Source organism: Lupinus angustifolius, chromosome LG17 (assembly GCF_001865875.1).
Source record: "Lupinus angustifolius cultivar Tanjil chromosome LG17, LupAngTanjil_v1.0, whole genome shotgun sequence".
NCBI lineage: Eukaryota > Viridiplantae > Streptophyta > Magnoliopsida > Fabales > Fabaceae > Lupinus > Lupinus angustifolius.
Genome location: NC_032025.1, coordinates 3,002,750 through 3,016,016, shown reverse-complemented (window position 1 = coordinate 3,016,016; position 13,267 = coordinate 3,002,750). Strand labels below are relative to the sequence as shown.

Sequence of the window (13,267 nt, the reverse complement as noted above, 5' to 3'; positions counted from 1 at the left end):
TGTTATTTGGAAGAGTTTATGATTGTAGTTTGTAATCTCGTAAATTATTTTATTTTATGTTAATAAGCTTGTCAAAAAAACATAAAATGAGTTAAGACTTTGATGTACATGTTATTTGGTTTTATCTTCTCGTGTGATTAACACTTTTTGAATAAGTAGTAGTTAAGTTGTACACGTTGATGTACTTGTTTTATATATCAATATGCGGTATATATACTTTCTCTTGGATTCATCAACATTTACTTTGTTACCGAGTGTTATTGATAGAACTGAATACTCAAATATCACTGGAGTACTTCTTTATAGATGAAAATGGAGGACAGAAAACCAAGGCAGTAGGCTGAAAACACATAAAGTTATTAATACCATATCATACTGAGTTGATCTATTAAATATTATTATTTGTAATATATAACACAAATATTAAAATGGTTCGATGACTATATTCCAAACAACTATAAGATAAAGGTTTGAATCTTTATTATGTTCTTTGAAGATATTAATTTTTTTCTATATATAAAACAGTTTTGATCCGTACAATACAATATGATTAGTTTTGATAAGTGTTTTCCAATATTTTTTAATTTTAATCAGTTTAAGCAATATAATTTATCATTTCATACCAATGTATAATTATCATACTACATCAATATATAACCTACTGGTTTTTGTGACTGTGCCCAAATTGCTAAAGTGACCCCAGTCTCTAATCACTCTCCAGCTCCTCCCTTTTTCTCTCTCTCTCTTCCAGGTCGGTAATTAAAGAGAAAAACTTGCATGAAGACATATATAATATATCACATTTAGAGACAAGTAAATTTATGTTTGTTGGTGTTATTATTTATGATTAAATTTTAATGTGTTGGCATAATTTAATTTGTTGTCTCCATATACATATGTATTCATGCAAATCTTTCTCCTACTTATTTCTCACTTCCACGTGTGACCCATTCTATGGAGTGCCGAGTGGGTGTTTTGTATTCTTGTTTGCGATATTTTGTATTCTTGTTGGCGATACAATTAGACAATAGTTTTGTAAAGTGGATATTTTATTTATAAAATAAGCAAAAGTGTTTCAACAGGGGATTTAGCTATAAATGATTTGACTGAGTATACAAAGTCAAATTTATTTTAAGTCACTTCTCAGTCTCGATTTCTCCAAACCAGTTGAAAGTTGAAAAACTATTAAATAACCTGATCGATTAGATGTATTCGGTAAGATTAACCACATTCATTTCTGAAATATCCCCAAAGTCCAACAATTTTATAACATTCAGATGCATCACCTTGTGCAGTCATCACACCCCTCAAAGAAACTCATTATTTTTGGTACTACTAAAATATCAATCCACTCTAGGATTAATGAACTAATTATTTTTTATGTATAATTGTTTCTCTCAACAAATATTAATTTCATGAATTAAATTATTAATTTTTTAGTCATTTCAAAAATCTAAAGAACTTTACTCCATTAGACCAATGATATTGTAGATATATCCATAAGTAGAGTTCAAAAAAGATAAGAACGTAAGTAAGACTATGAGAATATGTCAATGCTCAAGACTAATTGTATTTTAAAAAGAAGAATATCAACATAGTTACATCAAATTATTTAACAGGTTTTTTTTAAAGATTTACTTAGTTCATGTAGTACATGTATTACTGATTAAGTAAGACTTGAATATATGGAAAAAACTTTATCTAGAGAACTCATACTACTATATTATGATATTTTCTACTCGAATATAATTGCTTCAAAATCATATTTTTTTGAAATTATGTTAATTGATAAATCCATGGGTCCAATAATCAACTTAATTAATAAAATTGACAGAGATAAAGTGAGTACTTAAAATCACAAATTTTGTCTTTAAGGTTTTGCCTAGAAAATTTAACCATTTCAATTGAAAATAATTATCATATAAGAAAATGAGAATACAAATTTTGAGTCTCCAACTATACATTAATGATCAAATTATATGTAACTTAAAATCCAAGAGACAACTCTTATATTTAAGTTGAGATGTGACAATTATTATTTTCAAATTTACTCATAGTTTAACATATATTTTATTATCATAAAGTTTTCATTTTAAAATATATTATAAAAAACATATGTCATAGGTTAAGTGAATTTAACGAAATAAATCTATCTCCTTATAATAAATACTTTATTCTCATAAATTATATACCTTTATATTCTAAGATTAGTGATCGATATTAATTAACAAGATAGGGATTATTCTTTATGAATGTGCTGATTTCCAACATACAAGTCGTCAGCATCATGAATCTCAATGAATCTTGTTTTCTGCTTTTTGGATGTAAATATTAAGAATCTAAACAAAAACAAAAGGACACGTGTAAGAAATCAGAACTAATTATTAACTCCACTCCCTTATAAACGTTTTTGGCATAGCCATAGGAAAGAAAGGGTGGTGGCACAGACTCATACGTAACACTTTCAACTCTTTCTTTCTGGTTCAGACAGACACAATAAGCGATCTAGGTGGGTGCCTACAAACTTGGTTTCCTTCTTGTTTTTTTGGTTACCCTTTCTCTCCGTTACACCACATATTTATTCACTCTCTTACACACACCAAAATACATTTTTCTCTTACTCTAACCATACACTTTTATCTCATTAACACTGTTTTTTTCTATCTTATTCAATGGTCTAATTCTTTGACCATTTTAATAAATGTGAATTCACTTATCAACAATCCCGTTACAGGTTTTTCTTCTTCTTTTCGTCATGACTGCTTCTTCTGCAAATCAACTTATCTCTATTAGTCCTGATGAACTCAGGTTTCATTGTATGTTTTTCTCATCCTTATCTCTCTTTTTTCTTCTTCAGTTTATTTCGTTGCATGCAAAATTTCATTTTTTTGTCTTTGGGTTCATTTAAAAAAACGTGATTGAATTTAAAGGATTAAGCTTTATGGGCCAAAGGGTAGGAATTTGTGTAGCGTCCTAGTTTTCTTTTTATCTTTTATGACTCCATTGAAGTTATTGTCGTGTAACAATGAGGTCGGAGGTTTGTAGCACCTAGGTTGCCCTTTTAATGTTACTATGTGCCGTTGAATTATTCGTGAATTTAGCATAAATATTGCTTCCTTGAATTAATTGCAACGAAAAACAAGAATTTGATGTGAATGTGATGGGTCAGTGACAAAAGAGGTACATGATAGAACTTTGAGTCTGTGAATAGTAAATCTACTTCAATGGGTTTTGGTTTTGTGCACTTCTGTAGAAGAGTCTCTTCTGGATATACTTGTCATGTTTTCAACTGCATTTTGGTTTTTTCTCCATTTGTTTAATCAACCAAGAGCATCTAGGAAAGCATAATACTCTAATATGACAAAAGATATTTGGAAAAATTGGGTTAACCTCATTTAAGGTAGTTTTGTTACACATTACGCCTTTCTTATAGAAGTTAAACTTACCTCTCTTATAGGGAAGGTTAGTGTAAATCAATATCATGCCCTTTAAGCCAAAGCAATAAGATATTGTGAAGTATAATGGAAATGCATAGAAGATTTCATGTAAATATGAGTTTATGACTTCTTTGACCTGTATTTTCCTTAATAAGCCTTCAATTGAATTCAGAGATTCTCATGATATTCATTGATGTGGCCAGTTGAGCTGGACAGGCAAACATTTTGCGATCTTAAAGTTGCGAATAACACAGATAGCTATGTTGCTTTCAAGGTACTCTTCCAACTGCATATTCGTGAACCAATTTCTTATTTACTGGATATGCTTTTCTCCAGCGGGCTCTTCATTCTGATCGCATTTGATTCCAATCTTATCTTAATTTGTTTTGTTTTTTTCATAGGTCAAAACCACTTCACCGAAGAAGTACTTTGTACGACCGAACACTGGTGTTATACAGCCCTGGGATTCTTGTATCATTAGAGGTGCTTCTTGTTACTATTGCAGATTCATTCATGAGTCTATTTCTTTGATTGTGATTTTTTCTTATTTTTGGCTTAAAAACTTGTACATGATCTTTGGTGTTGTGAAATGCTGTGCTGATGAAGTCAGCCCACAGTCCCTCCATTCTGTTTAAGACATGCATTTGAACAAATTACAGAATTTGGAAATATGCTGTTTTATCTGAGACATTAGTAGAGGAAAAAGAAAAAAATAGTTAAATTCCTGAACTTAGATCTATGAAGACCACAGTTTCAACCATTAAAGGTCTCAATGTGCAAGTTTTTCCTTCCCCTTGTCATTAGGAACTAGCTTAATTAGGAGCTTATATCCAAACATGTGATACACTATGTAGTTATTATAGTTTCAAGTCACCTGTTTTTTTGTTAAATACTAGTAGAGTTCAGATCAATCATATAAATGTTATTCACTTATGAGCTTGGAGCCCTTTACTATTTTTGGTATTAACATATGTTATCCTATCCTGTTTTTGTATTCTACAGTTACCCTCCAAGCCCAACGTGAATACCCTCCGGACATGCAATGCAAAGACAAATTTCTCTTGCAGAGTACTGTAGTGAATCAAAATATTGATGTTGATGATCTCCCACCAGATACTGTAAGAGAGTAAACCCTGTCCTTGTTTTAGAAGATCAACTATATAATTTGGAATGAAAAAATTGATCATGAATAACGCTGTTTTGGCTTGCAGTTTAGTAAGGAAAGTGGAAATACAATAGAGGAGTTGAAACTAAGAGTTGCATATATCTCTCCTAACTCACCCCAAGGAAGCTCCGAAGATGATGCATTGAAGAACTCACAAAAACTTGATGCATCTTCCGTGAGTCTCTTTTCTTTCGTCACCCCTTGTGAAAATTGGTTTGAACTTTCAATTTTATACTTCATTTCAGGTTTTGTAATATTAGTATGTAGCTGTAATGCTATATGTTGCATCTTTTGTGTCAATCTGGAATCCACATATGAGTGGGATTCCTTTAGAAATTCAAAGAAACTTCACATATTTGCAGTTGGAAAAGCCTGAGAAATTAGATTAAGGAGATTTGTGTGAATGGCTTGGTAACATGATTCTTGTGTTTTGGAACAGTTTCCATTCTATCTTGTAGATCCATAGAGCACAGATTACTCATGTGGATAGTGTGCATCATGCATTTGGAGGAAAAACACTTTAACTTTTTCAAATATGTGACAAAGCTAGAAAATATATTTTGATATTGATGAGTAAAGACAAGAAAAAACCAAATCAAATAAACATTGAAATCTCCTACTGTAGGACTCTTTTGAAGGAAAATATAAAGCTTTGCCTGCATCAAACTTCTCCGATTTAGATTTTAGAGACAACCTAGTTATCTAGCTACATGTGGTTTTAGTGTTTCTTTTTCATTTTATATAATTGTATAGATGTGTTTTCAGAGGTTTTAAAAGGGCATAAACCACTTAGCATATTATGCACTCTAGGTACAGATTTACCTATCATTGGAGTAATGGAGTGTGAAAGTGGAAGAGAGATTATGCTTGATCCTCAAGTTTGTTTAGTACACACTAATCACTTTCTAAAAGAGGGTGCATATTTGCTGTCCCACAAGTATCACTCTATGTGTCATGTGTTTGTGATTGATTGAAAAAAATGTATTTAAGTTAAAATTTAATTATTAAGCATTTTTTCTGACCAATCATAGTTTATGGCACATGGAGTAACACTAATTATGAGATAGAATATGTGCTCCCTTTTGAAAGATGCATGTACAATTTAGTCCTTTGTGACTTTCTGTTGGTTATACTTAGAATGAAACTGAAGGATATTACTTCTATATTTATGACACCAGTTTTATAAATGTTTTTGCTAAAAAAAGGTTATATGGGCTGATTCTAAATACATGTTATACATATATGTAGTCTGCCAGCAAAATAATGAGTAGTTGATTGAGTCCTGTGTGATCATGTACATGATATTATCCAGTATTGGACGATAATTGGTTCATCTTCAAGCATTTCCTACGTTGTAGCATTTGATGCCCCTGCGATCTAACTTCTTTACACACCTAGTACTGTAGTAATGTAGTTAATGTTAGGAAGTCACTCTTAGATTAAATTTCTTTTGTTTGATGATTCAGGTTTTACAGCACCTGAAGGAAGAAAGAGACGCTGCTGCCAGGCAAACGCGACAACTGCAACAGGAACTGGTAAATATCGGCGTTCATTATTATGTTAATCTAAAGATAAATATTATTAGATGAGAAGTGAAAATAAACGAAATGATATGGTATTTATCGAGTTACTTCTCTCATTCTGGTATAAGGATACATTAGTTGAAAAATTTCATGCAAGGCCAATTTTACTACCATGAGGTGAACATGAACTAAAAGTGATTAGTGGAATGAGAAGTTAACGACATCAGAACTTTTAAGTTTTAACCATCCAAAAGCATTTCTTTCTTCTTCTGGTGAAACACTTGAATCTACAGTAATTTTCTGATGTATTCATTGTTGATACTTGAGGGGCATTGCAAAATATTAGTAATCCATTGTTTGTGTTGATGTGCAGGACATTCTAAAAAGGCGAAGAAGCCGAAGTAATCCTGGGTTTTCCTTCACCTTCGCGATTTTTGTGGGTGTCATTGGAATTTTGCTTGGCTTTCTTTTGAAACTTATATTCTCTTCCCCATCTACAGAATGATTGATACACTTGGAAATCACCTTTGCATCTATAGACTCTCCTATGTTGTTCATTGTATGGCTGTGAAGTTATATATATTCTTTTGAATGAGATTTTTTCCCATTTTGCTTCTTAGCTTACTTCATAATTCATTTAATGAATTAGGATAGTTTCTTTATTGTATGCTCATTACTCATCTACCATGTGTAGTGTATCGAATTTATTTTATTGCATGTCACATATTCCAATTATCGTAATAGATCGTAATGCATGACAAAAGTAAATTTTAATAATCCAAATTTTTATTTATTTATAAATTAAATTTAAGAAAATTCATTCCTTCATATTCGAAGTACTCGAGACTTCACTACCGGATTGGAATTATGTTAGTTTAGGAATATATAAGGAGTTGATTTTTATAGAAAAACTAAATATATCAGCTTTTAACATAATGGTTGTATAACTCAACAATCATGCGTTATTTACTAAAGGCACACAAAGAAATCCTAGGAATAAATATCTTCAGTATGAAATAAATTCCAATATTAGATTATTGAATTTTGAATGGACAGAAATTGGTTGGATTATAATAGCCTAGATTATATATGCTTAGCCTGAATAGCCGTGGGAATATTTAGAATACTTTACGGATATACTACTCGAGTTGAGATAAATAATTTATGAATATAACTTTTGGAAATAGTTTACAATTTTTACTAGTTTTTTAAAGCTTATTTTAAATATCTTGTGAATATATACCCAAAAAAATAGCTTGTGAATGAAATTTATGAAAATAAGCTCTTTTGAGCTAATTTTTTAATAAAAATCTGAATAAATTTAAGTAAGTTAATTATCTGTTAGTAGACCTAACATTAAAAAAAGAATACATGTTGCTTGTTCTCTCTATTAATACTTTTAATGGAGTTGTTGGAATTATATATATAAAAATAAAAGCAAGTTGATAGGACAAGGTTCCTTTGACATGGTTGATAGAACAAAATGATAAGGTTTGATAAAATTTTAATATAGTATAATATTTGATGTGATATTAATATATTATATAAAATGCATAAATAATAAATTGAATATATTATACAAAAATACATGTATGATAACAATGAATATTTGATCAGATTGTCAAACCAATGCGAGGTCAAGATTTTTCTATCGAGCATGAGAGTGGTGCTGACCTGTCCAGATGTGATTGGTTTTGTTACGTGGATGTATTCTCTCTCTCAAAATCACAGAAAAAAATGAACTCTTCAAAAAGAGAAAATCACAAACAGGGAAAAAATGAATTCGTCAAAATCATCTAACAAGTGTCACAATTCACAAATATATTAAATGATTCTCAAATTTTTATCCTCTCTCTATTATCCATAAAAAAGAGAGAGAGAGTAAATTTTACATCGTGTATCAGTAAAGACTTTTGCTAATTATGTTCACGTTGTCCTTATAAGTGTTTATTTTAATTCTTTATCCACATCAGAATTTCTTATCACAACAATGCTTAACTGCTAAGAAATTGTTCACAAGCTTGGAACTTTTAGCTCAGAAGCAATGATCTAATTTCATTACATAATTTTTTACAACTTTTCTAAGAATATTATAACTTGGCTTAAATAAATATTGGTAATAAACAAGAGTGGACAAGGTTATACCAATATAGTTGACATGCTTCTTTTACTATTGGCAATATAGTTGACATGCTTAAATAAATATTGGCAAAATTATTATTCTCAACAATTCTTTTACTATATTAAATATTAATTAGTAGGATATACCAATATAGTAGACAAGGTTATTATCGATATTATTAAGTTAACAAAACAAAAATGACATTCTTTAGAGTTTTGAGCAACACAAGAGTTTAAAATATCAGGGTAATTTTTTTACTAATCAACAACATCTGCTATTGATAATGATTTGCTGATAAATAGAATATACAAATTAAAATCCTTTCTGCAATTAGGAGAAGATAGAGGAACCTTCTTCTTCAGAAAAATACTTAATCATAATTTTTTAATTTCAATATATTTTTTCAACTAATTACAAATACCACATAGAATGACACGTTTCGTACTACAATATGAAGCATATCTGCTTTACAAAGTGTACCACTCTATGTGACACTGATTGGTTGTAAAAAATGTATTTAAATTAAAAAAATAATAATTAAGCATTTTTCCAACCAATCATAAATAATAACATACGATGTATTACAGCAGATGTTCACCCCTATAAACAGATGTCCTCTACTTAAAAGGTAAAAGTTGTAAATATTGAGATCAGAAAAGGACATTTCCGTAATTAAGCGAAGCTGAAACTTTCTGCGGAATTATCCACTCGTGAAATATAAATAGGGTCGTTGAATACGTTATTTTTCATTTTCAATTTTCTCTCTGCGAATCTCTCTCTCTCTCTCTCCCCACAATAGCAAGCAATGGACGCATTCACCTCCCAGTTCGATTCAAGGAACCGATGGAACTACGATACGCTCAAGAACTTCCGTCAGATTTCACCCGTTGTTCAGAATCATCTCAAGCAGGTAAACTACCATTCATACCACGATTATTCCAGATTCAATTATGTGTACCTGATTTCTAGGTTTAATTGATTCTTTCCATCGATTAAACCACGTGTGATTTATTATTGAAATAATGTAACGGTGGATTTTTTAGGGTTTGCGATTTTGTTATGTACGTGTTAAATTAGCATTCCGTTGTTGGTTATCACATGGTTTAGTTTGTATTTTGGATTATGGATACATTAAGATTTCAGAATATATACCATGTAAAGAAATTTCTGCATTAGTTTCCTATCTGAATATAATCAATTTGGGCAATGAAATATCTTACTTATTCTAATTTTCTAATTGGATGTTATGTGCTTTGATTAATCATTGTAGGTTTATTTTAGCTTGTGCTGTGCCGTTATTGCTGCAGCCGTTGGAGCTTACTTTCATGTCCTTTGGAATATTGGTGGTTTTCTTACTACAGTAGGATGTGTGGGAAGCATGATTTGGTTGCTCTCAACATCTCCTCATGAAGAGGCATGAATCAATCCCCTGATTTCTGAAGTCTTCTGTTTATTTTTAAGCTTTTGTGTTTTACGTGTCACTTACCTCTGTTTTTGATGATGTATGCAGCAAAAGAGGGTGAGTTTGTTGATGCTCTCTTCACTGTTTGAGGGTGCCTCCATTGGACCTTTGATTGACATGGCTATTCAAATTGATCCAAGGTATGTTTTCAAATATTGATGTTATTGATTTAGGATTATTTTAATGCAAGCTAACTCTGTGCTGAATATTTGTTACCAACAATGGGCTTGGTAATTGGGAATTTGAGATCAAATCCCAATTTCACAAAGGGGGAGGGAATGGTGGGGTTCATGAAAACAAGATGATTTACCACCTTAATGTAACCTGTATCAAGAAACCAAAACAGATGCGACCATATCAGAATTTATGCACCGGATCAATCATATCACCTTTTTTCCTGTGCACAGTATGAGGAAGTCCTTGTGTTACTCCCCTTTTTTAATCACCAAAATAATAATTGTAAAGCCTTTTTCGAGTCTCATCTATGATTTATGCTGCCCCTCCCTTCCCAACCCTCCCAGCTTTTAAGTGTCTGGTTAATGCTTTTTGACAATTGGCTAGCGGCTTAATGGATATTTTTAGTTTTTGATGAATTTAAGATACCCTTCTTCCATTGTTCCAGCCTCATCTTTAGCGCACTTGTGGCAACTTCCTTGGTCTTCGCGTGTTTCTCTGGAGCAGCTTTGGTTGCAAAGCGAAGGGAATACCTCTATCTTGGTGGGTTAGTGTCTTCTGGATTGTCCGTTCTTCTCTGGTTGCACTTTGCTTCTTCCATCTTTGGCGGTTCAATAGCTCTGTTTAAGTTTGAGGTAAGCAGCTGCCATTACTCTTGTTTCTGTGGACTTATGTATCAGGATTCACTGCAGTCATTCTTGAGTGCAGAGCATCTCATTCATTAAAAAATTATTTTAGGTTAGATTATTAGAGGGGGGAAATGATTATTTATACTTTGGATGACTAGCTGCACATCCATCCTGCAGTATAAAAATTACTGCAGTGAATCCGGCTTTTCCTGGAATTTTCTACTCATAGTGTGAAGCTTTGTTATCATACTGCAAGAAGATTTCTTATATGGGGTTTATTTCTTATTTTGCAGTTGTACTTTGGGCTTTTGGTGTTTGCCGGATACATAATTGTAGACACCCAAGAAATAGTTGAGAAGGCACACTTTGGTGATCTGGATTATGTGAAGCATGCCTTGACCTTGTTTACTGATTTGGCTGCAATCTTTGTTCGGATTCTCATTATCATGGTGAGTTTGATCGTTTAACAGACTTTTTGTTGATGGGAATTTTATCAGAGCGTGTTTTCTTGTTTTGGTTTCTCTTCAAAAATTTATGTTAACGGGATATTTATCATTTTGTTCCAGATGAAGAATTCAGGCGAGAGAACTGAGAAGAAGAAGAAGAGGAGAGATTAATTTTCTTACCAATCAGCTTGGTTGAGTTTCCGTTTGCTTAGTTTGTGGTGAATAGTTGTATGAAGTGTTTCCCACCGATTGGACCTGTGCCAGCATATACAGTTTGTCTCGAGTTTGCTTCGCACTAGTTTTACATGCTCTGTGATATATTTGTGTTTTGTAATAATTGATAACTAAAACTTCATTAATCACTCTGTTTATATATGAAGTAATATAATCTATTAAGTGCACTTAGTTACATTGGTTCCATACATCATAGGCTAGCACATGGTTAGTTTAATCCCTCAATTTATGTGTACAAATAAAAAAATACTATGCAAACAAAAAAACACTGAGTAACAATCACTCTTTATGAGTAACAAACTTAAGAAGGGAGGGAAACAACAAGGACTGGTTCATCTAGGACAACAAGTAGTTATGAGGTTAAGGGAACCTACCTAATTATGATCCCCTGTCTCCACTGTTATGTTTTTTCTCCTTGCAAGAAAAATCCACCCAACCTAAAATGAGAATACGGTTATTTGTGTTTTCGTCAAACATCCCTAGTGTATGTAAGCATTTTGATATGAAAAATATAGAAACTATAATGGATTATTAATTTAAAAATTGTCATTAACCATATCTTATTTTAGGCTTTTTAAGATGCCAAATAAATTATGGATGTTTGTTAATCCAAGTAATAAATAGTTTGATTCCCCTTAAATTATTTATATGTTTAAGTCTTGTAAACAGAAAAATCTATAGCAAGTCTTTTTAAATGAGTTTTTACTAGTCTACTTTTATTATTCGGATTTCTATATAAGTTTTAGATAGAAAGAGTGTCCAATAAAAAAAAACAAATCAACAATGATGCTATAACTTTTGAAACGACATAGAATATAATTTTCAAGTTAATAAATATAAAGGATTCAGCTATTACATTTTTTGCTTATCCTACCCTATGGATTGTTTGTATTGTTTTAGTTTTTGGGGCAGCTTAAAAGAAACAGGAAAAAATAGCTAATGTGGCAATTCTTTTAACACGTCTCAGATTGTTAATTAGATGATAGGTGAGGAAATAGTTTATTCATTTATTGTACTTGTCAAATATCGACAAATCGAGGCATTAGTTATTAACTAAGATGATGCGCAGCAGAATTCCAAAATTACCCTTTAGTGATAATTTGCATAAAAGGACTGTTTTTATCTGCATTTTAAAGGGTTGGGTATGGCCGAATTTAAGGTTTTGAATGCGGCACCCGCTACTAGGTGATTTGCGGATTCCTAAAGTGCCATATAAATGAAGAAAATGTGTTATAATCTTGGGGAAGCCGAACAAAACTTTGTAATAATGCAAGGCATGTTCTTTGACGTGACTTGACTTTGAATCCATTGGATTTGCTTTTCATTAGGGCCTTCTTGGTCGATTGATTTGATAAATGTTTCAAATTGGGCGTGATGGTTTGCATAAAAATTGGTCTTAGTGTAAAATAGTATATATCATAGTGTAAAATCTATATACTACATTGCTATCACTTATATTTTAAAATCAATGATGGAAGGTGGAAATGATGTATTCATATTGTAAAAAATTCTTGCTTTATTTTTTATTTTTCTCAATATCTAAACGTCTTTTGATGCTTTTTAGGAGAGTGAACACTTTCCCATCATGCACAAATTTATAAGGATGTAAGTTGGAATAGTTTATTTGAGTAATTTACTAATTGATAATATGTAAATATATTTATAAAAGATTTATTAACCTAACCTTGTCGATCTCATCCATCCCACTTAAACATTTATGTAAACAAAGTGCATACAAACGAGGAAAATGACAAGGCACCAAATTATTCAAATTCATTAGATACCCACTATGTATCATGGGCATAGTGTCTGTCATGTTGTCTTTCAATAATTTAATATTTAAGTAAAAAAAATCGTTGTTTGATTTGGAGAATAAAGTTGGAGAAAGGTATGAATTTCAATCCAATCCCATGGTATGAAAAGAACTTCTCATTTTCACAGTCACGGGCTTTTGCTTTAATCACCCGTTTGATTGAGATCATGTTAAAACTAATGCTTGCATTTGCATATAAATAATGGTAGGTCCACAACACCAACCTTCTAAACCCTAATTCAATAGTGATATTTGGATTTGT

At 31.5% G+C, this 13,267-nt stretch overlaps 2 protein-coding genes across 2 annotated transcripts; both read left to right on the top strand.

Annotated features, from left to right (window-relative positions):
* Nucleotides 2,428–6,741, top strand: LOC109331798 (vesicle-associated protein 2-1-like). The gene is made up of 8 exons (XM_019566519.1): nt 2,428–2,509; nt 2,735–2,816; nt 3,641–3,711; nt 3,839–3,920; nt 4,440–4,555; nt 4,649–4,777; nt 6,069–6,137; nt 6,499–6,741. Exons 2-8 carry the CDS (start codon nt 2,756–2,758, stop codon nt 6,628–6,630), a joined length of 660 nt encoding a protein of 219 aa, XP_019422064.1. The 5' UTR covers nt 2,428–2,509; nt 2,735–2,755; the 3' UTR covers nt 6,631–6,741.
* On the top strand, nt 8,976–11,367 carry LOC109331797 (bax inhibitor 1-like). The gene is made up of 6 exons (XM_019566518.1): nt 8,976–9,157; nt 9,518–9,661; nt 9,758–9,849; nt 10,332–10,518; nt 10,806–10,961; nt 11,079–11,367. The coding sequence occupies exons 1-6, from the start codon at nt 9,053–9,055 to the stop codon at nt 11,127–11,129; spliced, it is 735 nt and encodes a 244-aa protein (XP_019422063.1). The 5' UTR covers nt 8,976–9,052; the 3' UTR covers nt 11,130–11,367.